The sequence below is a fragment of the Manis javanica genome, chromosome 2, assembly GCF_040802235.1.
Source record: "Manis javanica isolate MJ-LG chromosome 2, MJ_LKY, whole genome shotgun sequence".
NCBI lineage: Eukaryota > Metazoa > Chordata > Mammalia > Pholidota > Manidae > Manis > Manis javanica.
In genome coordinates, this window is record NC_133157.1 from 218,972,168 (window position 1) to 218,992,411 (window position 20,244).

General features: G+C 49.6%; 1 protein-coding gene across 4 annotated transcripts in view; it reads right to left on the minus strand.

Annotated features, from left to right (window-relative positions):
- Positions 1–260: 260 nt before the first annotated feature.
- Positions 261–20,244, minus strand: part of ZFAT (zinc finger and AT-hook domain containing) — a 204,245-nt gene continuing 184,261 nt past the window's right edge. For 3 of the 4 annotated variants that reach the window (XM_073230174.1, XM_073230175.1, XM_073230177.1), the window contains one exon: positions 261–1,153. In XM_073230174.1, the coding sequence (XP_073086275.1) occupies positions 914–1,153 (240 nt within the window). In that variant the 3' untranslated portion in view covers positions 261–913. The other variant, XM_073230173.1, reaches the window with a different exon arrangement.

Here is a 20,244-nt window from a genome sequence, read left to right on the forward strand (position 1 = left end):
AAGAAGTGGGAAGGAGTGGCGCTAACATGTCTCAGTTGCAGCAAATCAAATGCCAGCCTCTGGGAAATGAAAGAGGAGCCCACCAACTTTGGACAGAAGCCCCAAAGCAAATCTGATGCTTTAGAAAGAGAAAGAGCATCAGCATCTGCATTTAAGGGCTTGGGTCTCCCATCGGGTGGTGCTGGGTGGGGCCCAAATCCATAATTTTGATTCAGGGAGGGGAAATGTTAACCATGCACCCTAAGGAGGAACTCAAGTACTCAGGCAGACAATGTCTTTATTCTATCCCCCTCACCTTAGAACAGGAGGTGAATAGTAAAAGTGCATTTTAAAAAGCAAAAGAATTCCAAGACAGAAGGCTGAGAGCCCACCTAAGATGGGACTGGGAAGTCATCACACCTGGTTAATTCGTGAGACAACTGGTGTCCTCGATACTTGAGGAAGGTAGAACTTCGTAGACAAAGCCAGGACCCCATCCCCCTTCCCACCAGGAGGTGTTTCAAAGCCATATGGTCACTTTCTCTGTGATGCTGTCTCCCTTCCAGCAGGCTGCACAGCAGTCCCAGATGGGCTTGTGATAGTTGGGGATGTGATTCAGGGAAGGTGCTGGTGGAGACCGGGGTCTCTGAGTCCTGAAGCAAGGAGTACAATGCCATGTTTGGGGAGCTGATGCAGAAGTCTTTCCTGAAGCAGATGATATGGGGGAAGGGGGTGTATCTGTGCTGGGGCTGTAAGGCCTATATTGCTGGTGATTGGACCAGTTGCCTTGTCCACCCCAAGTAGATGAGGAGAGCCCCATCTGGCCGCCTGGGCAGGAAGTGCAGAGGAGAGCTCCATTCCATGGCCTCCCTTGCCCAAGTGCCCTGTGGAGCCTGGCCCTGCCCCATGGCATTCTGTGGATGCTGCATCTCCTCTAGAGCTCCTGGGCCAGCTGCCCCATGGCCGGCTCCTCCACGGGCTGCACGGCCTCCTGCACGTAGACGATGAACTCCGAGGCCTCCCCGCCCTGCGTGTAGACAGTCACTGTCTCGATGCCCTCCACATCGTCAGAGGACACCACCAGGTGGTGCTGCTCGGCCAGCTCCACAGACGCCTGCTGGAGGGTCTCCTGGATCATGACCGTGTGATTGGAGGTGGGCTCCTCATCGGTTACCTATGTGAGGGCAAGAGAAAGGTCACACAGGCCCTACTTCTGGGTCCAGGCACAACACTGCAATCACAACTAGTGCTTATGGAGCATCTAGAATGTTCCAGAAGCTTGTCTCTACAGCACATAATCCTCTGAACAATGCTCTATGCTTGCTCTCAGCCTGGTTTGTGGATGAAGAGAGTGGTGCTCAGTGTTGCAAAGCAACATGGCCGGGGGCTCCGGCTGTGGCAGTGGTGGATTCCAAGTTCCAAGCCAAAGTTCAAGCTCTTCTCTTGACACCAGCCTGCCGCGCAGAGGTGTGGGGGATGCTGAGGGGATGAGGGCTGGAAGAGAGCATAGTACTTGTTTATTGCAACGGCCGAGGGTTGGCTGGGGGCTCCTGGAAACTCATAGCTGGCTCACTGGGTGCTGAGAAAGGGACTGGGTTTATCCTGGATTGTCTATCTTCCCACTCACTCTGGGCACTCAACTCTCTCTGACGATCAGTATCACGCTAGGTGGGAGGAGACGCCCCACGAGACTCATTTCCCCAGTGTCATCCACCAGCACTAAGGCGGTCAGCACACCAGGGAGTGGCCTGCTGGAAACCCACAGCCACAGGGCTGCAGAGGCCAGTCTGCAGGGGCATCAGTCAGCGGAGGGCCCGCTGACTCCCAGGGCCAGGGCTTTCTCTGTAGTTCCAAGCAGACAGACTACAAACAAGGCCAGAGTCCAGCCAGTGCTAATGCACAGGGTCCCTGACTCTGCGGGCTCCAGCCTGTTTTAAATGACACTATCTTTGATCTTGAGAAGAAAAATAATAGAAAGAACATAGGAGAGATTTTGAAAGAGTCAAGACCCTGGAGCTGTAAAAATAATGCAAGGGTCAGAATACAAGCCCAGGAGGAAAATAAAAGGGTCTGGGATTGTTTCACTATAGAAAGAGAGTCCTCATAGGTACAGGCGGATGTCAGAGAGAACCATCCTTTCCAAGGCGGGTCCAAGTGGCAAGGTGGCAAGAACGTTCCCCTGCCCTACACTAGCAGGATTCCAACATCGGCTCCATCACGATTAGCTGTGAGACTTGGGCCAGATGATTTCCCAGACAGCCCTCAGTTTTCTCATCTGTATATTAGGGACTACAGTGCACACAGCAGAGGACTGCTGGGAGAATTAAAGGAGATTCTATATACAAAGTGGATGCTCAGCAACATCACTGCCCTTTCCAAGCTTTGTCTGTTCATTTGGCAGCACTTTCTCAAACCCCTCCTCCCTGAAAGGTACTGTGGAATGACAATCACTTGCTCATTCATTCCTTCATTCCACCAAACCCTGGCCATTCTATCAGGTCCCACTAGACTCTACTTCCTGAGTACAGAAGCCATGCTGTTGTGACACAGCTGTTGTGACACAGTTCTTCTTAGAGCCAGCCTGGCACCCAGTATCGTTGAATGGTGACCCGCTAGACCATTCATGAGAGGCCATGACAGGCGCTAAGGAAAACCACCCTCTGGCAGAGCAGACATAGGGGCGGAATGAGGGTGGTCTGCAGAGTCGTGACACTCCCGGAGGGGGTGGCAGTGTCGGGTGGGCGCTCACACGCAAGGCCTCAGGAGGCGGGTGGGATAGGGTTCCAGCAGAGGGCAGGAGGAGCAAAGATCCCCGGGACTGCCAAGGGCACAGGGTTTGCTCCAACACCCTCCGCAAGTTCCCATGCACGCTGCTCTGACTTTTTCCCCTGCTGGGGTCTGGCATGGGACCAGCCCCTCCTCCATGCCCACCCAGCTGTAGCATGCCATGGCCCCAGGCTCTCTCCCAACTGGCTTTGAGGGGTCCCACTCAGGCCCCTGTGAGCAGGAAGGCTGTGGCAGCAGAGGGAATTTAATTTAGAGAGAAAAATGGAAAATGCCCCTCTGGGGTGGGCACCACCTGAAGTTACGGATTGGAAGGAACTTCTAATTTGAACATGACTCAAGGTGCCAGAGAGCTATCCCAGGTGAAAACTGTATACATTTAGCCTGATTTGTTTATCTAGAGTGAATCATGGCCTTTTTCTCTTCTTTTACTGTTTGTTTCAATTTCATTTAAATGGGAATATGTACTGTGAACAAAAACTTCAGATCAGAGGTAAATGTTGACTTATTTATTATGCAAGAGGCTGGGAAAAGGGGAGGGAGTCCAGAGCAAATGCTTTTCTCTTCTGAACTTTCAGTAATTCTCCACAAAGGAAAAGGTGAGGGCAGGCCAAAGCAAGCCCACTGCACTTCAGGCAAACAGACAGTGTGGTAAAAATGGTAAGACCAACCCGTACAGGAGCTCTGAGGCATGCCTGGGGGCCTGATGCCATTATCTGGATAATGGTGCCATCAAAGCTGAAGTTCAGGTGAGGAAGCAGTCACGAACAGGAAATGTCCACCGGCTGAAAGTCCCTGTCCTTCTGCACAACCCTAAGACACAGATATAGCCCCGAGAGCTGGAGGAAATGAGGGCAAAACCCAAGATGAAGCCATCATGCCTGAAATCAGGAAAAACAGTATGCTGATCCTGTTGAATCAGGGTCCAGGGGCTGCTTCATGGAAGGCAGGTTGTCCCAGATGGTGGTTAAAGGCATCGTAGGCAAAGAGGAGCAGTGAGCAATGAGGAGGTGTGTGGCCACAGGGCACCTACCAACTGCCAAACAAACCCACTGGGCAGAGTTCTGGTGTCACCTTTCCAGAAGGCTCCGTGCCATCTGATACTGCTAAACGACATCACCCTCACTCACTGAGATGTCCTCTTCTTTGTTTCCACAACCCTCTATTGAGCTCTGTTCCCAGATTCCAGCATTCCACATTGCACTTCAGCCCAACCAAAAAGCCAGGAGGATTCCTGGGTCCCTCCTCAACTTCTTCTCTGAATCCCTCACTGCACTGAGCCTTCTGCTCCTGGCTGAGCCAAAGACACCAAAGCCCACTCCTGAGCTGCAGGAGGTTTCCAGGGAATGCCTGTCATATGCACAAGTCCCAGGAGGGAGGGAATGCTGGGAGAGGAGGCAGGGGAGGCCTGAAATGAAATTCACACATCTTGAAGAGCCTTAATCACCAGCTGAGACTGAGACTTGATCTTACAAAGGAAGACCCTGGAGATTTCCAAAGGGCTGCATCATGCAGTCTGTGGCACTCCAAGAATCAAAATTTGCCAAATGCAAGAAGTAAGACTGGGGGAGAGGCTTAAAGATGGAGGAGTGAGAAGTGAGACAGAAACCTCCTCTCAAAACCACATATAATATGAAAATACAACAAATACAACTAATTCTGAAAAAGAGACCAGAAAGAAGACTGTGACAGACTGCTTACACCTGGGGAAAAGAGAAGACCTCACGGAAAAAGGTAAAGTAGCAAAGCCACGCGCTGGTGGGACCCAAGCCCTCCCATCACCCCCAGTTCACCAGTGGGAGAAAGAGAAACAGAGTGGGAAGGGAGTAGAAGCCTGAAAGAGATGAACACCCAGCCCTGGAGATCTGCTGCAGGAGCATGAACCTATGTTACATGGTGCTCTGGAGATTAGCAGGGTTGAAATGCAAAGACAGGCGGAATACTCAGAGAGACCAAGATTCCAGCCACTTGTGGAGAACAGGCAAGCACAGCCGCTCTGGAACAAAAGGTGGGTACTTTGAAAGACTTTCCAAGAGCAACAGGGCTGCTAAAGAGGAAAGGATTATACAGAACTTACTGCTCAGGAGAAAGGACAGGTGGACAAAACTGTCCTGACGCACTCAGCCCAGCAGGCTGGGAACTTTCAGTAGCTTCAGGTGCTCCATCACCCTGGCTGGTGATGTGTGCCGAGGCACCCCACCATGATATGCAGTCTGCCACTCCTTCCTCCCAGCCAGCTTCGATTAGCAAACCTACTGCCCCCGCCATTGCACCAGGCCAGCCGGAGGGCAGACCCACCTATGGCAGCTTCAGGGGTGTAATACAGAGGCTCCTCTCTGTGTGCTTGGCCTACTGGCCCTGGCAGTGGAGGCGCACCACATCCAGGAAGCAGGAAAGGGCTCTTTCCTCATGGTAGGCATTGGCACCGCTTGCCTATGACGCCTGCCATTGCTCCAGGTGCTAGGCAGCTCTAGAGAGTAGAGCTTCTGGACACTAGAAGGTGCCACCTACACAAAGTTATTATTCCATACTAATCAATACAAACATGAAATGGCAAAGGAAGTTGGTATAAACCAAAATCCCACAAACACCAGAAAATGGGTTAAGTGAAACTGACATCACCAATCTTCCTAATAAAGATTTCAAAATACAAATAATAAACAGGCTCATGCAGCTACAGAAAAATATTCAAGACCTCAGGGAGGACTTCAAGAAAGAGATGGAAACTTTGAAAAATACAGTATCTGAAATGAAACATACAATGGAGGGATTTAAAAGCAGATTAGATGAGGTAGAGGAGATGGTAAATTTAACAAATTAAGAGAACAGGAATACAAAAAAGCTGAGGCACAGAGAGAAAAAACAATCTCTAGGAATGAAAAAATATTAAGGGAACAGTGTGACCAATCCAAATGGAATAATATTTTCATTATCAGGGTACCTGAAGAAGAAGAGAGAGAAAAGAGGATACAAAGTGCCTTTGAGGAAATAATTGTTGAAAACTTCCCCAATCTGGGGAAGGAAACAGTCTCTGAGGCCATGGAAGTGCCCAGATCTCCTAACACAAGGGACCCAAGGAAGAAAACACCAAGACATAAAATAATTAAACTGGCAAAGCTCAAAGACAAGGACAGATTGTTAAAAGTAGCCAGTGAGAGAAAAAAGATCCCATACAAAGGAAAACCCATCAGGCTAACATCAGATTTTTTGCAGAAACCTTACAGGCCAGAAGGGAGTGGCATGATATATTTAATGCAATGAAGCAGAAGGGCCTGAACCAAGAATACTCTACCTGGAATGATTATCATTTAAATTCAAAGCAGGGAATTAAACAATTTCTAGATAAGTAAAAATTGAGGGAATTTACCTCTTACGAACCGTTTCTACAGTGTATTTTAAAGGGACTGCTCCAGAGGGAAGTGCTCCAAAGGCTCAGTAGCTGTCACCAGAGAAACAAAACTACAATAAAGGAAGTGGACCAATTAATTACTAAGCAAATATAAAATGAAATGAGCTACCCAAAAAATCAGTCAAGGAATACACAAAGAGTACAGAATATGACACCTAACATATAAAGAGAAGAGGAAGAATAAAAAGAAGGGAGAAAAAAAAAGAACCTTTAGATTGTGTTTATAATAGCTTAATAAGCAAGTTAAATAGACTGTTAGATAGTCAAGAAAAAGAGAGAGTCTACACACATAAACAGAATCAGAAATGAGAAAGGAAAAATCACTATGGACACCACAGAAATACAAAGAATTATTAGAGAATACTATTAAAAATTAAATGCTAACAAACTGGATAACCTAGAAGAATGGATAACTTTCTAGAAAAATACAACCTTCCGAGACTGACCCGAGAAACAGAAAATCTGAACAGACCAATTACTAGCAATGAAATTAAATTGGTAATCAAAAAATTACCTAAGAAAAAAATTCCTGGACCAGATGGCTTCACCACTGAATTTTATCCTCCTTGAATTTCCCAAAAAGTAGAACAGGAGAGAATATTTCCAACCTCATTCTGGATGCCTTTTATTTTTGAGGACAGCATCACTCTCCTACCAAAACTGGGCAAAGACACCACAAAAAAAGAAAATTACAGATTAATATCCCTGATGAACATAGATGCAAAAATACTCAATGAAATATTAGTAAACCAAATTCAAAACTACATCAAAATGATCATCCATTGTGATCAAGTAGGATTTATTCCAGAGACACAAGGATGGTGCAATATTAAAAAATGTATCAACATTATACACTACATCAAAAAAAGAAGGACAAACATTACATAATCATATATCCATAGGTGATAAAAAGGCATTTGACAAAATTCAATATCCATTCATGATAAAAACTCTAAAAAAAATGGGTATAGAGGGTAAGTACCTCAACATAATAAAGGCCATATATGACAAACCCACAGTCAACCTCATACTTAACAGTGAAAAGCTGAAAGTTTTGCCTTTAAGATCAGGAACAAGACAAGGATGCCCACTGTCTCCACTTAGTACTGGAGAACCCAGCCACAGCAATCAGACAACATGAAAAAATAAAAGGCAACTAGATAGGCAAGGAAGAAGTTAAACTGTCACTGTAGATGTCATGATATTGCACCTAAGAAACCCTAAAGAATCCACTTCAGAACTATTAGATCTAATATCTGAATTCAGCAAAGCTGCATGATGCAAAATTAATACACAGAAATCTGTTGCATTTCTACATACTAATGATAAACTAGCAGAAAGAGAAATTAGGAAAACAATTCCATTTACAATTGCATCAAAAAGAATAAAATACCTAAGAATAAACCTAAGGAGGTGAAAGACCTATATCCTGAAAACTACAAGACACTCATGAGAGAAATTAGACACCAATACATGGAAATACATCCCATGCTCATGGATAGGAAGAATTAATATTGTCACAATGGCCATCCTTCCTAAAGCAATCTACAGATTCAATGCAATCCCTATCAAAATACAACAGCATTCTTCAACGAACTAGAACAAATAGTTCTAAAATTCATATGGAACCACAAAAGACCCCGAATAGCCAAAGCAATCCTGAGAAGAAAGGTTAAAACTGGGGGGATCTTGCTTCCCAACTTCAAGCTCTACTACAAAGCCTCAGTAATCAAGACAATTTGGTACTTGCACAAGAACAGACCCATAGATTAATGGAACAGAATAGAGAGCCCAGATATAAACCCAAGCATATATGGTCAATTAATATATGATAAAGGAGCCATGGATATACAATGGGGAAACAACAGCCTCTTCAACAACTTGTGTTGGCAAAACTGGACAGCTATATGTAAGAGAATGAAACTGGATTATTGTCTAACTCCATACACAAAAGTAAACTTGAAATGGATCAAAGACCTGAAACCATAAAACTCTTAGAAAAAAACATAGGCAAAAATCTCTTGAATATAAACATGAGCAACTTTTTCCTAAATAAATCTCCTCGGGCAAGGGAAACAAATGCAGAAATGAACAAATGGGACTACATCAAACTAAAAAGCTTCTGTACAGCAAAGGGCATCATCAGTAGAACAAAAAGGCATCCCACAGTATATTTGTAAATGACACATCTGATAAAGGGTTAACATCCAAAATATATAAAGAGCTCTCATGCCTCAACACCCAAAAAGCAAATAATCCGATTAAAAAATGGACAGAGGTTCTGAACAGACACTTCTCCAAAGAAGAAATTCAGACAGCCAACAGGCACATGAAAATATGCTCCACATCACTAATTATCAGGGAAATGAAAATTAAAACCACAATGAGATATCACCCCACATCAGTTAGGATGGCCACCAACCAAAAGACAAAGAGCAACAAATGCTGGTGAGGATGCAGAGAAAGGGGAACCCTCCTACACTGTTGGTGGAAATGTAAGCTAGTTCAACCATTGTGGAAAGCAATATGGAGGTCTCTCAAAAAACTAAAAATACCATTTGACCTGGGAATTCCACTCCTAGGAATTTACCCAAAGGAAACAAGATCTCAGACTCAAAAAGACATATGCACCCCTATGTTTATAGCAGCACTATTTACAATAGCCAAGATATGGAAGCAACCTAAGTGTCTATCAGTAGATGAATGGACAAAGAAGAGGTGGTACATATACACAATGGAGTATTATTCAGCCATGAGAAGAAAACAAATCCTACCATTTGCAACAACATGGATGGAGCTAGAGGGTATTATGCTCAGTGAGATAAGCCAGGTGAAGAAAGACAAGTACCAAATGACTTCACTCATTTGTGGAGTATAACAATGAAGCAAAACTGAAGGAACAAAACAGCAGCAGACTCACAGCCTCCAAGAAGGGACTAGTGGTTACTAAAGGGGAGGGGTGGGGGAGGGTGGGTGGGGAGGGAGGGAGAAGGGGATTGAGGGGTACTATGATTGGCACACATGGTGTGTGTCGGGGGGGGGTCACAGGGAAGACAGTGTGGCACAGAGAAGACAAGTAGTGACTCTGTGACATCTTACTACACTGATGGACAGTGACTGCAGCAGTGTGTGGAGGGGAACTTGATAGTATGGGTGAATGTAAGTAAGTACATGTTGCTCATGTGAAACCTTCATAAGATTGTATATCAATGATACCCTAATAAAAAAAGAAGAATGGGAATTGTAGCTTTCTCATTAACCCTCTGAAGATTTACATTTCTTGCTCATATTGCCTTTTTTAAGTATTAAGTCTACTTATAGATAATATTTTTTCCAATTTTCAGCTACAGGATTTTGTCCACTGGAATCACTGTTGAATTCATCCACTGCCAATTATGAGAGTACAGACAAGCGTTCAGTGCGCACGCACACAAGCTGCAAAGCTCATCCTCAGCCAGGGCGGGTGTAAGGGGCTCTGCGCGGCCACACACTCATTTTACTGAGACCACCAGCAACCAGTGTCCTCGGAGCTGGGCTGCCGCCAGCCGCCGGGTCACATTTACATTCCTGTGAGTGGCTCTGCCTGCCCTAGGGATGCTGCCTGTACAGAACACTGTGGGAAGAAGACTAATGACTGGGGCAGCCAGGGTCGGGGAGCTGCTTCATGGGAGGGGCTTTCTGCAGAGTGAGCCCCCATCCCCTCCTGCCTTCACATACTCCAAGTGTTACATGATCCACGCTCTTTTCTTACATTCTCATTCTTTTGTCTGCAAACCCTGGACTTCCTTTCCTGTCCCCATGGACTCCAATATTCCCGTGGCCCCTTGGGATTCACCGGACACTCTCCCATGCCTCACAGCAATCATCTACACACGTGTTGTGGCTTGGGAGTTTCTGAATGGAACATGTAGTGGTCCAGTGACTCATGTAAGGCCAAAGAACTGGAATGCAGCAAAATCTGGATCTTGGTCTGGCTGACCCCAAGGCCAGAGACCTTCCTCAGCAGGTGCAGTGTGACAGTGACTAAAGAGATTGCATGTCACAGATCAACAGGGTGAAATACTCTTTGCACGTCCCAGTCTGCTCATGGCTGGCTGTACAGCTCTCAACCATTTTTTCTGCTCAAAGTGATCACTCTACAAGCTTGATCTATTAGCAGAGGCTTGAAACTGTTCTCCACAGTAGAAATAATAGGCTTCACAGTGTCATTATCCCCTGAGATGGGTACTCCATTACCCTAAATGCTGTATCTAACACATCTTCCAGCTAAATTACTAGCACAGAGAGCATAACAGAAATCGTACCTCATGGGATCACATAGTGTTCCCCCATCAGGTCTGAGTTCTGCAGTTCTGCCCACCCTCAACTGTTCTAGAACCTAAACCAGGTCACTGTCAGACCCGGGCACTCTGCTGGCCACTATTCGTGCTAATAGGTGGCTTCCCACTAGACTCCCTCTCTTCCCTGGCTGCCAGCCCTCCCTGTCCTCTCTCTTGGGTCAGGCTGCCTCGCGCGTCTGGTGTGTTTGCTGTTTCCCTGCCTGTCCTGCCAGCTCCTGTCCGACAGGTCCCCTCACTATCTTTGTAGCAAGTTACCTTCCTCAAGATTCAAGAAACTCCTTAAGAAGGAGGAGCTGCCAGAGCACCCCAGGCCCTTCCACATGACTGTTTCTGTACCGACCTTCCCACTAAACCCACAGCTTCTTGGGAGCAAGGACAGGCTCCTCCATCCCGGAACAGGCCAGGCTCGGCAGGCACGTGGGAGGCATTGGTGGCACTTCCGCGACTATCCGCAGGCAGACCCTGGGAGTGGTGATGAAGAGAGCGGCCTGGAACCTCTCCGGCTCCAGTCCAGGCTGCTACCAGCCCTCTTTCTGCCTGACCCGAGGGGCCCACCCAGACGGTGTGGAGGCTGGGAAAAGGCAGGCTGTTTGGAGGGGACCCCTTTTGGCTCCGAGAGCCCTAAGGGTCCATCCACTTATTTTACGGAAGAGGAGCTACGGCCCGAGGAGGAAATGATCTGCCCAGTACCATGCTGCTGGAACCAGAGACCAGATTTTATGACTTTTGGTCTGAAAACCCCTAGCCCTGTACCAGGCGACCTAACACAAAGCCACAAAGCGGCAGGGGAAGAACACAAATGCCCAGCACGGCGTCTGGCTCAGGGGCGGACACACAGGAATTCCTCTGTAAACATGGGGCAATGCTGAGGACACACTGAGGATGGCTCTGAGACTCAGAGATTAACTGTGTTCTTGCTAAGAGTTGTCCGAACAGCCTATAAGAAGAAGAAATAGAGGAGGAAGAGGAGGGCGAGCTTGCCCCACGTCGGATGCTGTATTAGGCACGTGACTGAAACTACAGGATCTGGTCTTCCCAACACCCGAGCTTCAGGGGAAAGGAGGCTGAGAGCAGGAAAGCTCCCCGAGGGGCTTTGCACCCATGTCCTGCCCACTCCCGTGCCCCCACCCTACCAGCTAGGCCCTGAGATAGCTCAGTCCGGGCTACACCACTGCCCGCAGGCCCCTGCGCCTTTGATGGGCTGATGGTCGCTGCCTAGAGCAGAGGACTCAGCCGAGGCTGCCGCAGCAGAGCCACACCTTCTTCTCCATTCTCCCATTAGCCTTCTGCATCTGAGCCCGGCACCCCATTTTCCCATAGTTCCATTTCCTCTTTAATGAGAACACCCTCCTCTGTCAAAGTATCCCCATGCCTCAGACACAGGTGCTCACAAGAATGCCCGAGGGGGACAGACAGGAAGGACAGCTTCCTCCCTGACATCCTGTCCCCAGGAACTGTAACACTGGCTGGGAGAGGTGCATGCAGGGGGCTGTGTTGCCAAACAGGAACACTGCCTGGAGGGTCTCGTCCCTTGGGGAAGGGCACTCTGGCACGGCCCCTGCAAGGACAGCACTTCACCTGTGCACAGCACTCCACACCCCGACTCAGTCCCTGACACTCCGAGTCATAAATGGCGCCGACCACGATCCCTCCCAGGACATCAGACCAGCACAGTGACATTCAAGGACATCCTAATATGACACAGACTAATTCAAGGAAGAGAAAACTATCTCCCAGCTGAACCCTGGAGAGTGGGCAGTGAGGCGGGAGGAAGGGCTCTTACTAGTTGGGTATTTAAACTAACAGGGCTTAAAGCTGCTGGTGTTCTGTAATCAAGAACACACGTTTGCACCATACCTTTGGCCCAAAGCTTTCAAAACACGGAACATAACCCGGTGCCTGAGCTCCCCACATGCTTGTGCCAGAGGGACCCTGGTCCCCAAGAGGCCTGTTCCTCCAGAGCTCAAGCACCTTCACAGACTTCATAGTTTTGATTTCAGTCCTGACGGGGGCACCGGAATTTCCATGTGACAGGCTTGGTCAAACCTGCACATTATTTGAACTTGGCTCCTGGCGCGTTAAATAAACAAATAAAGGAAGACAGAGGAAACCTCTATTGGCCCTAAAATGAAAAGAAACCAGAATGACACCTATTGAGACGGCATCGATTTGGTTTACAACCCTTTGGAATGAAAACGACCACCAAGGGCCTCATTTAGATGCCGCCTCCATTCCTGGCTTCCTCCCTCAATCCAACTGCCCTCCACGTGCTGAGATGCTGACTGCCTTCACACAGGGATTCCAAGACAGGGTCGCCCTCCACACTGCTGGGGGAAAACCCCACTGCCACCTCTGCCACCTCAGGGAGATCATTTTGCCTCAGGCGTCCTTCACACCTCAATTCAGTTTCTAAGTTGAGCCAAGTTCCTATTTATTAAGCTGAGTCTTGGGGAGCAGCCCTCTCTCAGATGACATCAATGTCCTTGAAGGGAAGGCACATGGGGCTGCGGGCCAGGTAATGGACAGAGGGGCCCTGGGTCTTCACCTGGCACTGGCACACTTACTGTCCTCCGATTAGTTCTCAGGACCTGTTGCAAGCCACCGTAGTCAGCCCTCTGGCCCTCTGCTATTGGGGGAAGCAGACAGGATGCAGAATGCTCCAGAAAAGCAGAGCCACTGTCAAGACAACTCACAGAAGGTCGTGCACACCCAGGACGGGCAGGGCTTCATGAGACCAGGCAGAGGAGATGCAAAGCATCTAAGATGACAGTCGAACTGGATGTATGTGTGTGCATGCATGTATGCATGCATATGGGCTTGGGTGTGCATCTGCGTGTGCATGTGTAAGGCTATGTGTGCATACCTAGACTTGTGTCTGTACTGCTTTTTCTGTGCCCTCCCTCTGCCTGCATCTTATGCCACTACCTCCTGCCTTGTACTACCCTCACTTCTCATAATGGCCTCCGTAGGTAGGCCCTTTGCAGTTCATAGTGTTTTCAGATCCCTTATTTCATTTAATTCACATACAGCCCTAAGACGGGAGGACTGCAGCTCTATCTTCCTGACAAGCGGTGGCTCAGAAAGTTTATGAGATCCCACAACTAGTAACAGATGATTCTGGAATTTGATGCCAAGTGAGACCCTCCAGGCCTAGTCTTTGTACCTCTGTTCAACATTCTGTGAGAGGGACGAGGCTCTCCTGCCCTGGCCCCCGCCTGTCCCTGTCTCCCTGCTCACCTTTGGTTCCTGAGCACACATGCCTCTCGTGCCCCTGAACTCCTGCCCTTGCCGCTCCACCACCTGAAGCCCCCACCCCCATCTTTCTCTTGGGAACTCAGGTCCATGCCCTCTCATCAGGGGCCCCCACACTCCTTGAGCCAGCATACACAGAACCCAGTGTTGACCCCCATCACACGGAGCCTGGCCATGCCTGGAAGACACTACACAGCAAATCCCTGCTTCTTGAGTCACTGAAGAAAAGAACAGAAAGTGCAAGTTTCCTAAGAAATATACTAAACTGGCTCAAAAACCAACAAAGCGCAGCTGATGGCACAGGCGCCACAGATGGGAGGAGCCATTTCCCGTGACCACAGGGACAGGCCCCTTAGAAGCTGCTTCTCTCCAAAGAGTGCGGTCATGGAGGGAGTCGCTGCAGCCTCTGTGCACAGGCACTACAGTACAGAGCCAGGGCCGGTGCCCATGGCTGCAGATAATGCCCGGGTGCTCCCCAGTGAAGGCGCCTAAGGGACAGCGGGCACGTGGATGGGGTCAGCCTGCAGCCCGGCCTGCATGCTTCTGCCCTGCTACACTGCCTCCCAAGTATCTAGAGAGTCATATCACTTAGGACATAATGTTGAGAGCCCCTGTAGCAAATCCTAAAAACTTCATAAGTGAGTAAAATGCTTAAGTTTAAATAAGTGAAAGAAGGCGGCTGGCATACAACTGTACGTGCCACACTGTGTCCGCCGCACTCAGCACAAAGCCCACCCCGGGGTCGGTGGTCCGCCTCGCCCGCCCCCCACACCCGGCACCTCCCGGCCTCCTGCTCCTCTCCCTCCTTCACTGCCAGCTGCTGAAGTGCATACACCACGACCTTGCTGTCACCGGGAGCATCACGAAGGCAGCGACCTGGGCAGGGTTTCCCGCTTTGCTCTGGCACCACCAGGTAGCCTGGCGGGAGGGGCGTCAAGCAGCTGCACAGCCGCAGGTCTGAGACCATACCCGCTCTGGGAGAGTGGAACCAGCATTTCCTGTGTTTGTCCATGTGGTGTGCAATCACGGGACATTTTTTCCCTTTTTTTTCCATGTCTTAAATTTTTAAAGTAATATATAGTCCTTTAGTAACAGAGGAAAATGACGCAAAAAAGAAAATAGAAAACAAAAAAAGTGAAGGAGGGTTCCAAGAAATGCAGGGTTCCAAAAAGAGCATGTTGGGGTGGGGGAGCCAGGGAGGATACCCAGTCACTCTTAAACATTCTGTGATGCTTCAGTGGCCATCCCAGTGACACGAGAACAGGGTGTCTGGCTGAGAAAACACCTGCCCTCGTAAGTGAAGGCCAGGCACCGGTGCTGTGTGCTAGGCCAAGAGCAGAACACGGAATCCCCAGAAGCATCCTGGGAGGGCCAGCACTCAGTCTAGACCCCAGAAGGAGAGGAGGGATGAGGCCCCAAACAGGGGTTTCCCTTCCGTATTCAGCAGTCGTTCAGGGAGAGAATGCAATGAACCCTGGGGAGCATTTCAGACACTGGATTAAGGACAACTTTTTAAGAAAGACTTGAGGTCTGCTTTCCGAAGCCTCGAAGCTTAAAATGCTGCTTCTCGGGGTCCTCACCTGGTAAACAGGCTCAGTCAGACACTTCCTCAGCCATCATCCTAATGGAGATGGCAAACAGGCAGGCTGGCCAAGGCTTACTGGGGCCAAACGTGGCTGAGAAAGCAGAGATGGACAGAAAATAAGCTTTAAAACCAAGAACAGACCTGAAGGGCTGGGGCTTGTGCTGACTGCTAGACTGGAAAGGTGTCACGTCCTTGGGAGTTAGGGATGTGCAGTTACAGAACATTAGCACTTGCTTTGCAAGCAAACAGATTAAAAGCCCTCCGTGTTTGGACACTTCTAAATGGCCAGGCAGTTACTGAATCAGCCACGTCAGACAAGCATCCCGTGCACAGGTCTCTGCGCTGAGTTCCCATCTGTACTTCCTGGGACTTCACAGTTCTCTCTGTTTCACTGAGAATTTAATGTGTCGGACACTCTGGTGGGGGTTGGAAATAGCACCGTGAGCCCCCCCACTCCCTGTCCTCAAGGGCTTGCAGTCCAGCGGGGCGGTGGAGGACAGGGCTTGTATCCTGGACACCTGGGGTGGGGCAGGGGGCAGGCCGTGGTCAGGGGTGGGTCCCTGAGCATGAGCCTGGTCTTGAGCACTACGGGATTTCCAGGAATCAGAAGAATGCGGACATTTCCTAAGATCCTCTCACTTAAGAGGTTCTCAGAGCTATGACATAGTAAGAATGCGGGGGCTGCAGACAAAAATCCAAGCCCAGCTAAAAGCAGGACCAGAAAGGAACACTGCGGTCCATTCTTTCAGGTGATATGTTCCCCTGTGTGTTTCAGCTCTGGGGAAGGAGGTGTGTTTTTCCAGCAATTAGAGTTTCACTCACTGTTTAAATTATAACAAGCCAGGGCTTCCTCTAGCATTCTCAAAAGGGGGACTGGCAGCCCCATTTTACAAGGTTAATAAGCACATTTACTTCCACAACCCGAGGTTGCGTGTGGCATTGTAAACACTGGTAACAAAGGGACAAAGACAAATGCTGTCCTGAATTTATAGAGGAAAAGAAAAGGTATAAATGAATGTGGTTTGTAAGAAAGCATTGTAAATTCCCAACTCTAGAAATATATATGTACATACAGGACCAGAAAGAGGGTTGGTATTATGTGCAAGAAACTTGTGGAACTACCCAAAGATATTCACCGGCAGGATGAAACCATTCCATACATCAGTGAAGATTTAAAGCCTTTCAAAAAGGAAAGAAGGCAGGGGAAGCGAGGAAGGCTGTATTCATCTCTCTTGGGAAGACAGCATAATGCCTCCCCTCCGCCCTATTTCTCTCTTACTCGTAAGAAGAAAGCAGATAGTTTTTTTTTCTGAAAATACTGATCCCATAAATAATCCGAAGCCCAGGGTATAAAGATTGTCACTAGAAACAGTCACTGTCAGTTCCGTGTGTGTGCCTGGCCATCTGAGACGCTGCAGGGTCCCGCAGGGCTCCTCCAGACCACCCGGGTCTTGTGCCTCAGGGCACAGGGAGCCTTCCTGCTTGGAGTGGACTTGTCACAGGTCCTCAGCCTGCAGAAGATGGGAAGGGCCTGGGAACGGGAAGAGAGGCCCCCTACAGGCCCCGTGTCTGTCACAGGATGAAGACGGAAAGGCTTGTGTTGGCCAAGCTGACGTATGGAGTGGATGGGGTTAGTGTCAGGTGCCCGGCAGCAGAAAGACAGCTGGGGTATCGCATGCTTCCCAAACCTCTCAGGAGTCTAAGCACAGGTTAGTGTGGTCCCAATAATTCCCCAAACCTTCATCTTGTAAGCTGTGGGAAGATGAGGAGGTCACATAAGCACAGGGAGTGATGGAGCTGGGCCGGGTGCGGGCGGGCGGGGACCTGTTGCTGTCCCCCAGTCTCACTCTGAGCAGCAATGGAGCACAGACGTCGGTCCTCTGCGCTGACATGGACAGTTTGGAGATCTTGCAGTGAATCTCCACTTGGACACCACTCCGTTCACCAACCCCACATGCCCCTTCTTGGCTATTTGCACTTTTCTTCAGAGCAGGAAAATGTGCCTGCCTTGACTCTGCTTACCCTTTGCCTGTTCTCAAATCTGCATGCAGTGGAGTATCCAGTGTTTGGGACCTAAGCAATCTCCTTATTGCTCAGATGCCCTCTCAGTAAGTGGCTACATGATGTCCCTCAGCATAGCCCTCCCAGATCAGCACCCCCAGGGCCTCCTCTAGGAATCCTTCAGAATGCCCAGTAGCTGGGCCTCTAACACATCAAATTATTGTCAGCCCCAACCACGTTAATTTGCAAAATGCAACTGCAGTCTACCTGTCTGGACCAAGCAAAAGCTCTGTGACATGTGGGGTTTCACCAGCCCTGGGACTCCTAATGCCAAGCACAGGACCTAGCAGCTGTATCAGTACCTGCTTATTAGAAAGAAGCTTCCAGAGGCAGAAACAGCTACAGCTGAATTCTACAAGCACAAACTATGACAGGAGCTAAGACTTACTGGGCATTTAATCATGTGCCAGGCACGATGCCAGCTGCTTCATTTGTATCCTCACAGATGATCCCTACATTAGGCCCATGGGTTGTGTTCTATCATTTTCCCATTTTACAGATGAGAAAACAGAAGTTCAAAGAGGAGGAGTGTTTTTTCCAGGTCACACACTATTAGGTGACAGACACGGGGCACAGACCAGGCAGGCTGGCTGCCTTTAAACCACTGGCTATCCTGCCAGCTGTGCCAAGGGCTCCATCTCCATCCACTGTGACATGGCCTGGTGACTCTCTGGAAGTGGGCTTCTCAGCAGACACCCGGCAGAGTCTGTCCAGTGAGGGCCTCCATCTCAGAGGCCCATGGCTCCCCTGGCAGGGCACCCACCCCAGCTGCCACCCACAAGGCTGCTCAGAAGTACCGCGAAAGGCACCCTTTGCCCACCCAGCTGGATACTCCACTCATGCTTCTGGGCATTTACGAAGCCCCTAGTGTGCCAGGCCCTGAGCAGAGTGCTGGAGATCTCAGATGAATGAGGCCAAACCTCCACCTTAATGGGGAGGAAAGGCACATATACAAACTAAGATGTGGCTTATGACAAAGCCCCTAGGAGCTGCGACGGCGTAGGGCATATTCCCACCCATCGCACATGTTCTCCGCTCCATGGAGGGGTGGAGAGCTTGCCCCTGCTGAGGTTCAGCCCCTACTTGTGCATCTCATTTGTAATTTCCTCACTGGGGCGGAAGGACCACAATCTGACGTGATCTGGGCTCGATTCTCCAAATTCAGGGGGTTGTCTGGGACAAGCTTTGAGCTCTTGCTTTTCCACAGAAGCAGCTTCTCTGGGATCTCTCACCTCCTGCGGTCACCATGTAGGTGGTGCAGGATGGCCACACCACCATCCACACTCTCTACTGACATGTGGCAGATGTGGGGGTGAACCTGACTGCTCCTGGGGAAGCAGGGAGCCCAGAGGCCTGCACTGTGGGGTGCTGCCAGCATGCCTGATGTTAACAAGGGGCACCTGGCTCCTCCTCGGCCTATGCACTAGCGACTCTGCTGGTTTCTTACTGCTGCCTAACAAATTACCACAGACGTAGTGGCTTAGACACTAATCTTTCTCCTGCCTCTAACTGCGTTGATGTCTGCCACCATGTGAGGAAGTTCTCTGCTTTCAAGGGCTGTGGGACTAGATAAGGCCCAATCTCCCCATCTCAAGGTCAGCTGCGCCATCTAACAACACAATCCGCGAAGTGATGGCCCCTCGTCTTCAAGGTTCCAGAGCAGGCCGACGCAGACCCGAGAGGGTGGGGGCCTACTGCAGGCTGGCACTGCAGCTGAGCCTTGAATGGAAGAAGTCCGCCTTGCAGAGGGTGGTGGTGAGCACTCGGGCAGAGGCCGGGGGGTGGGTACTGGCATGAGCCTGGGGACCGGTGCATAGCAAGCAACGAGAGTAGGGAGACAGGAGGCTGGACTGTTGTGGGGCCAGGTGGGCACTGTGAGGGCCCACTCTCAGCTTTCTGAGTTATTGCAGGGTTTTTCAGTAAAGGCTGGGACCTGATTTACATTTTGAAAAGACTGCTTCGTCTGCTTAGAGAAGCAGGAGGGAAAGTAAGGAGCCTGGTGGAGAGCAATGGCTGCGACCTAGAGGAGGCAAACGCCCACTGCGGGCACGGCCTCCCAGGCTCTTCTAGCATGTGGATCACTGGGGGCCAGGGACAGTGGTCAGAAGCAGTCTGATTTGGGTGATCTGGACTGGAGCTGGACACTACTTTTCTAATACTCCCCGAAGGCCACATTTTGAGAAGAAATGGCTTAGGTGGAGGTGGCAACCATGGGGCAGAGGGACTGCCTGCAGTAGGCTGAGAAGGAAGAGCCCACAGCCAGGAGAGGATGCATCAGATGTGGGGGAGGGAGACCCTGGAGATGAGGCAGACCCCCAGCTTGCAGCCTGAGGGCTGGAGAGGAGAGCGCATTCAGACGGGGACACAGGGAAGGGAGTCCGGGGAAGGTGAGTCCAGAGTTCTTGCGGAGGGGAATCTGTCCCAGCAGGATGGGGGTGGCAGCTCCAGAGGGGATGGAAGGCAAGCGCTGGCTGGAGGCAGCACTGCCCTGGGACAGACACCCCAAGGAAGGCTGGGGCTACATCTCCTTTGGATGCGACTCCAGCTCCGGCTCCCTCCCGTTAGTGCCGCTACAGCCCTGCCTTTGTCCCAAGCCTGAAACAAAATAGACTGAGTGGTTCAGCAGGCAAGGTTCAGCTGCAGAGCGGCAAGGATCGAATAAAAGCCACCTGCCCTGTGGCCACGGGTGAGGAAATGGGCATCCAACAACTGGCGATAAACTGCAGAGTATTAAAGTTCAAAGTGGGATTCTGCAAATAGTTCCAACCAAGCTACAGCTTTTTGGGAGGAAACAGTAGGAAAAAATTAGGGCTCAGGAAAAGGAAGGAAGAGGG